Source organism: Aquila chrysaetos, chromosome 8 (genome assembly GCF_900496995.4).
Source record: "Aquila chrysaetos chrysaetos chromosome 8, bAquChr1.4, whole genome shotgun sequence".
NCBI classification, from domain to species: Eukaryota; Metazoa; Chordata; class Aves; order Accipitriformes; family Accipitridae; genus Aquila; species Aquila chrysaetos.
In genome coordinates this window covers 2,932,931-2,945,897 of record NC_044011.1, presented here as the reverse complement: position 1 = coordinate 2,945,897, position 12,967 = coordinate 2,932,931, and the positions used below count along the sequence as shown (strand labels likewise).

General features: G+C 51.0%; 1 protein-coding gene, 1 long non-coding RNA gene and 1 other non-coding gene across 3 annotated transcripts; 1 reads left to right on the top strand and 2 right to left on the bottom strand.

Annotated features, from left to right (window-relative positions):
- Positions 1–330: 330 nt before the first annotated feature.
- Positions 331–2,246, top strand: GNGT2 (G protein subunit gamma transducin 2). The gene is made up of 3 exons (XM_030022104.2): positions 331–494; positions 1,588–1,677; positions 1,980–2,246. The coding sequence occupies exons 2-3, from the start codon at positions 1,594–1,596 to the stop codon at positions 2,103–2,105; spliced, it is 210 nt and encodes a 69-aa protein (XP_029877964.1). The 5' UTR covers positions 331–494; positions 1,588–1,593; the 3' UTR covers positions 2,106–2,246.
- Positions 774–1,592, bottom strand: LOC115344573. The gene is made up of 2 exons (XR_003924560.2): positions 1,161–1,592; positions 774–1,029 (listed from the first exon to the last, which is right to left on the bottom strand). It is a non-coding gene; the product is annotated as an uncharacterized LOC115344573 (long non-coding RNA).
- Positions 2,247–4,791: 2,545 nt separating the features above from the next.
- Positions 4,792–4,863, bottom strand: TRNAQ-UUG. Its single transcript has one exon. It is a non-coding gene; the product is annotated as a tRNA-Gln (tRNA).
- Positions 4,864–12,967: the final 8,104 nt, after the last annotated feature.

The window sequence follows — 12,967 nt, the reverse complement described above, 5'->3', positions numbered from 1 at the left end:
CTCGACGAGGCTGCGCCAGCCCCCCGACGTCCCCTCGCCCCAGCTCCCCTCCTCTCCATCCCCTCCGAAACTCAATGAAAGCTGCTCCGATTCTCACAGGGGTCAGTCCCTCTGCCCCAGCTGGGGCAGGACCCAGACACCCATAGCAGGGGCTCAAGGGCTTCCCGGGTGCCCCAGCCACCCAGTCCCACAAAGCACTTCTCCACCTCACCCTTCCTCCCCCATCCTCACCACCAATTAGCCCGGGCTTTGAGGCTAATTCCCAACACCTGACCAGCTTATTCTCCTGAGTCTATTATCAGCTTAAGGACCAAAGACATCTGCTCTCCACTACCCTCCCAGAGAGCTGAAAGAGTCTTCAAGCCTGGAGCAAGAGAGCAAGGGCTCAGTCAAAGCCTGGAGCAAGAGAGCAAGGGCTCAGTTGACAGTGTCTCCTCTCGGATGGATCTCTGAACGTCTCTACTGCTGAGAGGGGCAGCCCCTTGTCCCCAGAGGTAAGTGGCTTTGCTCCCTCCAGGTACAAATGGCATCGTGGGGTCCACCTAGTTTAGGAGCCACCTTCTCTGTGGGTCGGTATTATAGCTGTAACACAGCTTTCGGCTCCTCGCGCTCTGCCACCAGCATCTCCCGGGGTTGGCTGTGCCCCAAGGGCATCGATAGAGAGAGGAGCACTCAGCACACATGCCATGAGAGGAGCTGCAGAAAACCAGCAGGGTTTGGGACACACAAGCCTGATGCCTTCCAAAGCAGGGCCAAGGTACATTTCAGCTTAATCACATTTACTTTTTTTATTTAAAAGGTTGCGGCCAGGCTTTTAAACCCAAGTTTTAAGACAGGAACAAATCTCAGCAGCACAGGCCAGCTGTGCAGGAATCTCACATAACTCTTGGATGGGCTTTCATGAAAAAAGAGCTGGGCTTTTCCAACCCAGGTGGCCCCAAAAACTTTCAGTCCCAACAAGCAATGCCTCTGCATTCAAATAGGCGAGTTCACAGCAATGAAGGGGACGTAATCCATGTTATCGCTTACCTGGGGGGGAAGGGACAAGAAGAAAAAAAAAAAAAAAAAAAAAAAAAAAAGCTATTTAGTTCCTTAGAAAACCTGCAAAGACGCTTTTGCCCAGGCACAGGACCCTGATCAGGAAGGTCTAGTTTGCAGACCTGGGCATCCAGGCTGTCCTACAAGGCTGCTGCGCTGATGGCCCCAAGGCAGCGGCTTTTCTCAAGGCTCAGCTGGCCCCACTCAGCTGGCCACCTCATGTCTTGAGGAAACGGCCTCCGTGGTAGCAAAGTCCTCTTTAAAAACCACGCTGGATCCTCCTCTGCTGCCCTCAAAGTGCATCTGTCACTCAATGTGCCTGCTGAGAACAAGCAAACAAAAATCTGGTTACAGCAGATGTTACAAGAAGGATTTTGAAAGGTGCCTCCTGCCTCGCTTTTCTTTTAGCATCAGCCCATCTCTCACCATGGGGGTAGCTGAGACGTTAGCAGTGTTTGCAACACTATTAGGGCTGAAGCAATAGTCCTAATGTGCCTTAGGAAAAGCCCAGCTATACGCTAATAACGAGCCATTTCCCTGCGGTTACAGGGCAAAATGGCTCAGGACATGACAGAGAAGGAGCTGCTCAAGATGGAGCTGGATCAGCTGAAGAAGGAAGTGAAGAACGAGAGGCAAATGGTGAGTCTTCCACCCAAAACGCAAAGGGGCCATTCCCCAGGGTAACTTTTCTGACCTGATCAGCACGATTGCTGCAAAGGAAAAGCTTTGCCCATGTCCCAGAGCCCAGGGGCTGCAGCCCCGCACCTGGTGAGGCGCCCATAGCACCCTGGGGACATCCCATGCTGGGTGGGATGTTCATGGCCATGGTTCCCCTCTCTTGGCTGCACAAATGGGTCTGTAGGCAGCTGACGAGCAGGAGCACAGCTCTGCAGTGAGGATTCGATCCCATAAACCACACGGAGTGTTTCTTTCCTTGGCAGGTCTCCAAGACTGGCAAAGAGATCAAGGAGTACATCGAGTCCATGGCGGGCGAGGACCCGCTGCTGAAAGGAGTCCCCGAGGACAAGAACCCCTTTAAGGAGAAGGGGGGCTGTACGATAAGCTGACCCCCTGCTGCTGTCACCACCGGGCACAGGGATGTTCCCATGTGTGAGCCAAGACTGTCAGAAACCTGCTTTCCCTGTAGTCTGACCTCGGCACTGGGGAATCCAGAACCAAAGCATAGCGCATCTAAAGGACAGCAAAAGGAAGAAAAAAGAGGGGGGGAAAAAAAGAAAACAAAAGAAAAAAAGAAAAAAAGGGAAAAAAAAATTACCCCACTGCCACCGGAGATGAGGTTCAGCAGCCAGTGCAGTGTGTGCTTTTGTGCTCTCATGGCTGATCTACATTTGGTTTCCTGCAAGCAAAACTTCTGCATTTTTTAGCAGCCAGCAGCAAATGGGGCTTTAATGAAACCACGGAGCTCTGTCTGGTCTCAGACTTCTCCAAGCAGCCCAACCCTGGAGCCGAGCCCCCGCTTGCAGCAGAAAAGCCTCCCAAGCAGGACCTTGCTCACATCAGTTTCCCTCGGTGCCTCAGTTTTCCCATCTGGCACAGGAGGCCAATACCCACCCCACTGCTTTGAGGCTTCCAGGGGTCTGAAGCTTTAGTCTCTTCATTCCCATGCATCCCCCCAGCTGGTGACCGCCGCTGCCCACCACTCCGCTTCGCACCCACCATGCACCTCACATCAAGAACCAAGGAACGGCTAGAGCAGGGCTGGGTGGGCTTCACCCAACACAGGGTAGGGCGTGTGAAGAAGCGAGGCCCCAGGCAGCTTGTTTAAACCCTCACCCAGCCTCTCGGTCTAGCTTCCTTCCCTGGAAACCCCCTGGCAGCCGTGGGAAAGCAAGCCCAGGACTGCCAGGTCCTGCCTGTGACTGGGGTAGCTCCAAGCACTGCCTCTGCTTCGTCAGCTCCCGTCTGCTGCTACAACCAGGCCCCATATGGGCAGAAGGGCTGCAAAGTCTCATCCCACCATGTACCATTAGTGATGGAGATGACTCGGAGCAGGCAGTTTGGGGGGCAGCAGCTCCTTGGAACAAGACAGGACTCCCCAAGCTGTAAGCTAGCAATGCCAGGCCATGATCCTCCTGCTCCCAAGGACAGCTTTTTTCCTAGGACAAATTTCATCCCCTGCTTGATAGAAAAAAGCACATCAGCTGGTGCACAGCCAGCTTCTGAGTTCAGTAGGGTGATACTTCAAGGAAGATTTGTGGGGTTTGTTGTTTGGGGGTTTTTTGAGGGATGTTTGGGGTTTTTTGTTCTTGTTTGTTTTTTAAATCCATTACAGCTACATATTATCTTTGGGAAAACTTTTCAAAACTTCCCCAGACAATCAACCCCAAACAGAAGCAGCAGCTCTTTTTATTTCTCAGGTCCTGTCCCTGCCGCAGGCTGTCCCTGCCGCAGGCTGTCCCCATCCCGCTTCTGCTTCATGCTCACCCACCTCTGACATCGCAGCAACCCTCGGGACCCACGGTGAAACACTCCCCTGAGGCTCACAGAGCCTCTGCTTGGAGGTTACACGTGTCCTATGGCAGATTTAGACATGGAGAAGATGATGGCTGCAAACTCAAGGCAGGAACAAACCTATTCCAGCCAGTGTTTGGGAAGAGGCCAGAGTGTAGCAGATACCTGCTGCATGGTGGGAAGGGTGCAGGGTCTACGGCAATGCTGGTGGCTGCTGCTGGAGCTCCAGGAACGTGTGGAGATGGGCCTGGGACTAGTCTAAATGCTATGCTTGCAGGGAAATTGCTTTTGACCCCACCTGGAGTGGCATTTTCCTGCTTGCCAGGCCACTGCTTGATCTCATCGATGGACCGGCCCTGCTCAGCGCTGCGTCCGTGGGGCCGAGGGCGTCCCGTGGCACTTCAACCCCAGAGACACCCCAAGCCGGGGGGTTCCCTGGCAGAGCACAGACACAAGGAAAAGAGGCTTTTCCCCACCGCTCCCCTCCGCAATACCTCCCTAGCCAAAAAAAAAAAAAAAAGACCAAAAAAATAAAGGTGGTTTTGTTCTCTCTTACAGATGCTAAATAAACCTGCCAGCTCGAGCGCGGCCTCTGTCTTTCTTGCAGCAGCGAGGGGCAGGGTTGCAGGGGCCGGTGGCCCTGAGGAAAGCAGCTTCACCGGGGTCCGGCTCCTAGGCCAAAGCAGAGCACCGGAGCTCGGGCTGCCCCTAATCTGGGGCCGATAACCCGGATGCGGCCCGGTTTCCTGCGCTCCGAGGGGATTGACCCCGTTAATCGATGTTAAACGGCTGGAAACCTGCGTCAGAGCCGGCTAAGCCGCTGCTGAAGGGATTCGGGACGCTTCTGGCCCAACAGAGGCTTAAACCAGGGCCGGGCCTTTGGGGTCGGTCCCCGCCCCGAGGCCTCTCAGGCCGCCCACCCGCGTTCGCGAAACGCGCGACGGCCTCCACACGGTGTCGCGACACTCTAACGCGGTGGGAGGCGGAGCGGAGCGCCCTTCCAGCCAATAGCAGCGCTGGGAAGTAAGAGTGTCAGCCCGCTCGCCCAATCGAAGCTAAGAGAGCTCCCGCCGTCCTCTGCTCCGCCCCGCCGCTCCCGCGCATGCGCCTTGAAGAGCCGGCGCCCCCGCACAAAATGGAGCCCGGCGGGGACCGGGAGGCCGTAGGGATGGGGGGGACACACACACACCCCCGGTGTTTCCCCCGCCCCCGTTCCCGGTTGCCGCCGGACCTCCCGCCGCGTTACCGGCACGGCGTCGTAGGAGGTGCAAAAAGAACACGAGGTCCCACCGAGATTTGAACTCGGATCGCTGGATTCAAAGTCCAGAGTGCTAACCATTACACCATGGGACCGCTACGTCCACAGCCCGGCCCCGCGCCCTCAGTCTACCCCACCGTTCACGGGTGGACCCCCCCCCCCCCCCCGCCGCGTCTCACCCCGGGCCGGGTCCGGGCCGGTGTCCCCCCCCCCCCGTGTCTCACCGTGGCGATGGGGCTCTGCTTCCCACCCACCCCCCCTCACCACCTCCGGTACCGCCCGTGCCGGTGTGGCGCGTCCGTGTTGCCTCCGCTCCGTGCCCGGTTTGGGGGGGGGGGAGGACACACACACGCGCGACTTTCCCGTGTCCCACCGCCCCCCCCCACGTCCACCGGCAGCCTCCCGGGAGGGTCCGGAGGCTGCAGGGCGGTTGGGGAGCAGCACCAGTTTGGGGGGGGGGGGGGGATTGCAGAGACTCCATCCCACCTCTCCCAGCACCCCCATTAAAGCACCACACCGGCCCCGTTTGGGTGCTACCGGCCCCGAGGACAAGCCGTAACATTTTCGGGGATGGCCCCAAGCTTCACCGCTGCCACCCCCCTCCTTGTCCCCAACCCTCAACGCCCATTTCCTCCCTTTATTTCTCTATTTTTTCTCTATTCCTCACTTTATTTCTCTATTTTTCCCTCATTTTATCTCTTTATTTCTCTATTTACCCCTTTATTTCTCTATTTTTTCTCTATTCCCCCTTTTTTTCTCTATTTTTTCCTCATTTCACCTCTTTTTTTCTCTATTTTTTCTCTTTATTTCACTATTTTTCTCTATTTCCCCTTTATTTCTCTTTTTTCCTCATTTCACCTCTTTTTTCCTCTATTTTTTCTCTATTCCCCCTTTTTTTCTCTATTTTTTCCTCATTTCACCTCTTTTTTTCTCTATTTTTTCTCTTTATTTTCAATATTTTTCCTCATTTCTCCCTTATTCTCTTTTTTCCTCATTTCACCTCTTTTTTTCTCTATTTTTTCTCTATTCCCCCTTTATTTCTCTATTTCCCCCTTTATTTCTCTATTTTTTCCCCCATTTCAACTCTTTCTCTATTTTTTCTCACTTCCCTCTTTCTGTTTTTTCTCAATTCCCCCTTTATTTCTCTATTTCCCTCTAGTCCCCCTCTATTTCTCTATTTCCCTCTAGTCCCCCTCTATTTCTCTATTTTTCTCTAGTCCCCCTCTATTTCTCCTCTTTATTTCTATATTTTTTCCTCCCCCCCCAACTCCATAAAAACACACACACACTTTTTTTTTTTGCTTGTTTGTTTTTTTTTTTTCTCTTTATTTTTTAAAATGAAACAGTGGAGTAAAGCGGTTTGTGGCAAAAAAAAAAAAAAAAAAAAAACCAAAACACAACCTCGCTGGAAGAGAAATGGAGCCCACGTCCATCCGTAATCCCAACTCCACATCCAAGCCAACAAACTGCCTCACGCGAGGGGACAAGGGAAGAACACGGATTAGAAGAGGCAAGGAGGAGAGGGAGGGGGAAAAAGGTGAAAAGAAACAAATCAGCTGAAAAGAGGAAAAACAATATCTTTACAGGAAAGTACAATTTTTTTTTTCTGAATAGCCTGAAATTGTATCGGGGCGGCTGCCGGCAGGAGCAGCACCCTTGGGTGCACCCGGTCGGTGGATGAGGAGGTGCTGGGTGCTCCTGGCGTTGGGGCGCAGAGTGATGCAGCACCCCAAATTCAGCTCGATCACCCCTCTCGTGCTGCCATCAACCGGCTGCCGCCATCCTGCCCCAAAAAGCCGCTGGAAAAAAAAAATAATAATCAAGCATCGCCTGCGATTCCCCCAGCAAAAAACGGGGTTCAGCCCCCGCCGGGCTGGGGAAGCGAGGAGGATGGAGGTGTACTGCTGATGGAAGAAGTAAATATCCAAGTTCAAAAGGAAAAAAAAAAAAAAAAGTAATGGAAGATTGAGCATTAAAAAAAAAAAATAATCAGTCACAACCAAACATTTCGGACTGCTGAGGTCTGGAGCTTTTACAACTAATGGCCACTTTAAAGTGAAAAGAAAGCCCATAAATTCTATTTTTAAAGAACATTTTTCTTTGGAAAAAGAGAGTAATTTTTATTTTTTTTTCCCCTAAACTACAGCATGTGGAGTTGCCACTACCTAGTTTTTAATCTATTGTCGCTAAGAGGTAGATAAACAAAAATGAATTGGTTATATATAAGGTCGTGCCCCCGGGTTTGATGTGCAGTGAAGCTGAGGGACTCCACGGGCACCGGCCACTCGGGGCTCCCAGGAAAATCTCGGGCTTCGGGGGGGGGGTTCGCCTCCTCTGGAGCCATCCTAAAATTTGCTGGGTTCCAATTCGGCCGCAGAGGCCGACGGAGGAGGCAGTGGCACTGGGGGGCGGCCGGGGGGGTCACAGTTTAGAGCCTGATTTCCTCCTGAAGTCAAGGAATTTGATCCCGAGATAAATCCAGAAGCGCTTCAAACGAACCAACGCAATTAACTGCTGCGTAACGAACACTCACACCAATTACGGCCATTTTAAGGATTAACTTTCTGCCCTGATTCCGGTCAATCCCATCGATTTCCCGGGATGATCCACTAACAGCGATGGGAGAGCCCGGCGAGCCCAGCGCCGTTCCTTGCCTCCCGTCCCTGCCGCCGGCAGCTCTGCCGGGGCCGTGCTCCGGATCAGCTCTTCCCCGCCCCGAAACATCGGCAAACTCCTTCCCGCTGGACTTAGTGTTGCTTTGCAGAGACCATTTCCCAAACTGGTCCAAAAAAAAAAAAAAAAAAAAAAAAAAAGCTTCAGTTCTGTCGTACATCCCGACTCCTGGCGCTTAAATTATTAATTACTTTTTTTTTTTTTTTTAAGCAAAAAAACCCTTTTCGGTGTTAGCTCGTGCTGATCTGCAGCACCCAAACACTTTCCACAGTTCATAACCCACCGCTCTGCCGCACCGGCGGGGACGCAGGGCATCCCACCGCCGCCACGGTCCGGCAGAGCATCCCACCGCCACCGCGGTCCGGCAGAGCATCCCACTGCCGTGGTCCGGCGGAGCATCCCACCGCCACCGCGGTCCGGCAGAGCATCCCACTGCCGTGGTCCGGCGGAGCATCCCACCGCCACCGCGGTCCGGCAGAGCATCCCATGACCACCGCAGCCGGCAGAGCATCCCACCGCCGCCGCGGTTTGGCAGAGCATCCCACTGCCGTGGTCCGGCGGAGCATCCCACCGCCACCGCGCCCCACCGCCGCTCAGAGAGGTATTCGTCTGCAACAAAAAAACTCAAGAATTCTGTAACGTACAGTAAAGCAGCAGGGATCAAACACACCCCCGAGTCAGCCCGGGGCTGACTTTTCAAGGGGTCCGACTCGGTTGCTATCCCATCCCTGCTGCCCTCCCGGCATCCTCCAGAGCCTTCCTCGTCGGCTCTCCTCTTCCTCCTCCATCGCGCAGCTCTCCCTAACAGCTGGGCGTAAAGCCGGGATGCCAAAACTGCCTCCCCAGCAGTCGGGGAGGGTCTCTGCTGAGCTCGGGGGTGCCGGAGGCCGGATCCTGCCGCGGGGGTCGGTGAGGGACCCCCCCGTCCATCCCTCGGGGCTCCCGGTCAGCTCTGAGGTAGTTTGCACATGTACGTTTCCAGCTCGCAGCACCTGCACGGTCTCCAAAAAAATTCATGATTTAAGAGCCTCTGGCTGGTTTCGCTCTGCTCTGGATCTCATCCACGATTACAAATGAGTTAAAAAAGAAATAAAATCCAAAAAAAACCCCAAACCAAACAAAAATAAGAAGAAAGGCTGATTCAACCGAATGGGGACACATCTCTCTCCTCCCCACGCGCTGCCGATGCGGAGCCGCCGTCAGGCATCCCGAATTAATTCTAACCTTGAAGAGTTATTGCCAAACACCCGCTCCCGAGGCTGCATCCCAAGCATCGGATACCCGGCACGTGGCCGCGCACCTCCGACCAGCAGATCGAAGCCTCCCCGAGCTCAAGCTCCGCTTGTTCCCGCTGCCCCATCCACCGTTCCCGGCTCCGAAAGCAAATCCGTAGCCAAATCCTGCACCCTCCGGCTGGGAAAGACCGTAGCTGGACTTGGCACGGCACAGCCCGAGCGGCTGCCGGGAGCCAGCGCGTTATGAGGATGCTTAAATATTTCCGTGCCCTCTCAGGAGAATACGCATTTCACAGGATCACACCGATTTCATCCAAACAAAACAAAAAACTACAACGGAAAAAAGAAATTAGAAACGACTGAAAAAAAAAAAATAAAATCAGAATCCCCCCTAAAAAAAACCAACCCTCGGTTACTAAATTCTCCGAAAATAAGAAAGTTCCAAAAATATCAAAAGCCTATGTTGCGTGGACCAGCAGGGGACAGGGAGGGAAGACCTACACTGATAAAAAGAAATTAAATTAAAGAAATGTCTTCAACTGTCTTATAGCAAGTCTGCGTTTCTGATCTTTTTTTCAGAGTCTAGAAAATACTCAGAATAGTTGGAGCTAGAAATTAAAAAAGTTTTTTTTTTCTGGCACTGATTACTATCTGACTAACTTTTACTGCTTTCTTCTTTTTCTTTTTTTTTTTTTTTTTTTTTTTATGCACTAAAAAAATAAAAACAAACCCAAAACCTAATGCCCAGGAAACATAAAATGTAGCTTAGAGGCAGTTTCTTTTCAATATTTACAACAGATTTTCCTCTAGTTTGACTCCGCAAAACCATTCCACGCTTGTCAGCCGGGTCAGGCTGCAGGGAAGGAGCACGGCCCCGGCATCGCTGCTGAGCCCATGGATGCTCTTAGTGGCAGAGAAAGCATTCAGAGCTTAGAAGAGAAGAAACATTAGCTGGGATTTTGGGATTTGTTTTTTCCTTTTTCTCTCTTTTTCTCCAGCTGAATGGCAAAAGAAGACTCTGATAGCATTAAAATGAGGCGAACCCCCAAATCCAAGTCTCTCCGTAGCGCAGCGGCGGCTCGTTCCGGCGATGCTTTGCACGGGACACGGCACCGAGAAGCACCAAGTGCTTCCGAGACGTGAATTTGTTCATCCTCATAGGATGAGGTAGGACAGCAGCATCACCCCCGGGAAGGGGAAACTGAGGCACGGGGAAATGCTTTGCTTGCTTTCCTTTTTGCCCCACGGCAGGAAAAGCAGCCAGCGGCACAAGCTCTGCCTACTCGCTGCCTGCAACTCCTCCCCGGCACGACCCAGCGAGTAGAAACCCATTTTACCCTGTTCCCCAATCCTGCCTGGAGATTCCCTATGTCCCCCCTGCCCCAACTTAAAAACTCCACATCTTGCTTCACCCCACCGACAAGGATGTTTCAGGACAGCAGCGGACACCACCCCCCCCCCTGCTCCCCGCACGCCCCAGGACTGGGGCTGCTCCTTGCGCATGGGGGGAATAAAAAAAAAAAAAAAAAAAAAAAAAAAAAAAAAAAACACCAAAAAAAAAAAAAAAAAGAAAAAAAGAAAACCAAATTATTTCTGCTAGGATAAAAACAAGGCAGAAAGGAGCTGACGGCGTCACTCACCCCTCCGTGCGGAGGTTTCCCCTAAATTACCTTTTATTCTGGCACAAAGAGAGCAGCTAGAGGAGCTACCGCGGGGCCGGGGATCCTTCCTGCTTGCTTTTGGGGTTCACTAGAGCTTTTTTTTTTCCTGCTTATTCATTCCAGGCCTGATCCAGGACTCGCTTGCGTCTCCTGGCACCCATCTCACCGGCCAGCCGCGCCGGGGATCCCGGTTTATCCCGCTTTATCCCGCTTTCACTCTTCCCAGCTCAGCTTGGCTCCGGAGAAAGATGGGAGATGCTTGGAGGCGTCTTCCTTACTGCAAATCACTTTATATAAATAAATTCCCTTGGGAAAACAAAGAGATTCCCCCCCCCCCCGCCAAAAAAAAAAAGCACCGATCGCTCCTACGTTACGGCAGTGGGACCGGCTTGGGGGTGGGAAAAAGCATCAAAGGTTTCCCTGAATCATCAGATTTTAGGTCAAGATCTTCTCACTGCAACAACCAGATCAACAGGACTGGGGGTGCTTAGGGTGGGATTTGGGGTTTGTTTTTTTTTTATCCCTCAATGATACAGTTTGAACCAGTTCTCAAAAACGCTTGCTGTTGGAAAAGACAATTATAATCACCGATGTCTGAATACACTGTTCTGTGCAAGGCTGGAAAAAAAAAAAAGTAGAGAGCCAGAGATTTCAAGTAATAAGAAACCGTTTTTCCTAGGACAAATGCCAGTCTTCCTAAAAAAAAAAAAAAATAAAAAAAAAAAAAAAAAGAGGAAAACCCCACGGAAGCCCCTCTCCCACCACCCCGAGGGGCAGGAGCTGCCAGCCAGGCACTGCCAAGCCTTAATTTTGCTCCTTGGACCCCAAATTTTTGGGAAAAAAAAAAAAAAAAAGGGTCAGTGCTTCCCTTCCGCCAGTGAGGGGTCGGATCCCACGCTCCTCACCCACCCCAAATATTTTGGGGGGGTGAGGCGCAGGGTGGCGGGATGGGGACAGCAGCACCCGCCACTCCCAAATTCACTTTACCACCACCGAATTCTTTATAATTTTTAACTACCATTCAAGCAAGGGTCGTTTTCCTGCGGGTACAGTGAAAAATAGCAAGATGGGACTTAAAAAAAAAAACAACCCCGTGAACCTTTTAGAATGGGCAGAGATGCTCAAGCCCATCGGTCCTCAGGGTTGGATTCATCCTCTCTCTCCTTGATGTGCGTTTATAGAAAAAAAATTGGCTCCCATTAATTTCTCTCTCTCTCCTTCTCACTTTTTTTTTTTTTTTTTTTTTTTTTTAAATTGCTTATCCTCGGTAAAACGGAGGCAAATCTCTGTAAAATATTTAACAGCATCATAGTGGAGAAGATGGTTCGACGCTGCCTCCGTGGCAACACAGGAGGCCGATTCGTTTGGGTTCTGGGATATATATAAATATATATATCTATATATATATATGGCTTCCAAGTGTTTGAAAAAAAATCGCCTGAGCTGGTGTGGTTTAAATACCAGCAAACCCCGTGTACCCCACTTTGCATAGTCAACACTGCCTAGGAGTCCGTCCTCGCATCCCCGGGAGTGGAAGATTTCTGATCCCAAAGCTCTTTGATAATTTGATTTCTCGATGGAGTTGGATTGAGAAAGGCCTTTCAGCCAGTGGCAGGTTTTGGTTGGTTTTTTTGTAAATTTAATTTAAAAAAAAAAAAAAAAAAAAAAAGAAAAAAAGAAAGAAATTAAGTTTTTCGAATTGAAAAAGTTGGTGGGCTCCAATTTGTCCAAGGTCTCGAAGAGTCGCGACATCTGACAGCTCTTGTGTTGTGGTGAAATTCATTAACTGGCTTGAAAAGGCCAAAAAAAAAAGAAGCTGCTGCCATCTTTTCCACTATGTCTGAAATTCCTGTCGTTCTCCATAGAGAGCTCATAACACTTGGTTACCTGCACATAACTCCTGGCTCATAAGAAATTATGAAACTTAACTTCTCTTTTCATTAAAAAAATAAAATATTCAAGACTATCAGCTTTTATATAAAATATCAGCAAGCCCAAAAAAAAAAAAAAAAAAAAAAATCAATTGCTGAGGTAACTTCATACCTTGAGGTAGCTTTTTTTTTTTCTTTTCTCTTCTTTTTTTTTTTTTTTCTTTTTTTTTTTTCTCTCTCATTGCTCAAACACACAGCAATACCTGGCCTTCCCCCACATCTTCCTGTTGTTGCAATGGTTTAAAGGACAGTAACTGCTGCCGTGTTCCCTTATCAATGAACCACCCGCCTTCCTGATGCTGCATGAGCTGAATTTCAAGCCGGGTTTGGCTTTGGAGGCTGCACCCAGGAAAATGCCTGCTCGGAGCGAGAGGGCTGGTCTCCACTTCAGAAAATAAACAGATAAAAGCATCAGTGCGAGGTTTGCTCCAAATTCCCTCCTTTTAGCCCCAAATTGCCTCACCTGGGGGTTGCTCCCGGGTCTCCTCCCACCCGGAGAGTGCAGGATCTGGCAACATCCCTCTCCCCCAAAATTAACCCCAATTTTGTTTTTCCACCCTCCCACCCCAATTTGCAGGAAAATTAGCGTAAATCCACATTTCGGCTGGATTTGCAGCAAAAAAACGCTGCGCGGGGGCTGCCCCAGCCCCGCCGTGGAGACAAGACCTTCCCCTGCCTGGAAGAGGCGATGGCGGCAGT

Coding starts and splice junctions, on each gene's coding strand:
- GNGT2 (XM_030022104.2), top strand. CDS start 1,594: ATGGCTCAGGACATGACAGAGAAGGAGCTGCTCAAGATGGAGCTGGAT. Junction 1,678..1,979: donor TGAAGAACGAGAGGCAAATG/GTGAGTCTTCCA, acceptor TTTCCTTGGCAG/GTCTCCAAGACTGGCAAAGA.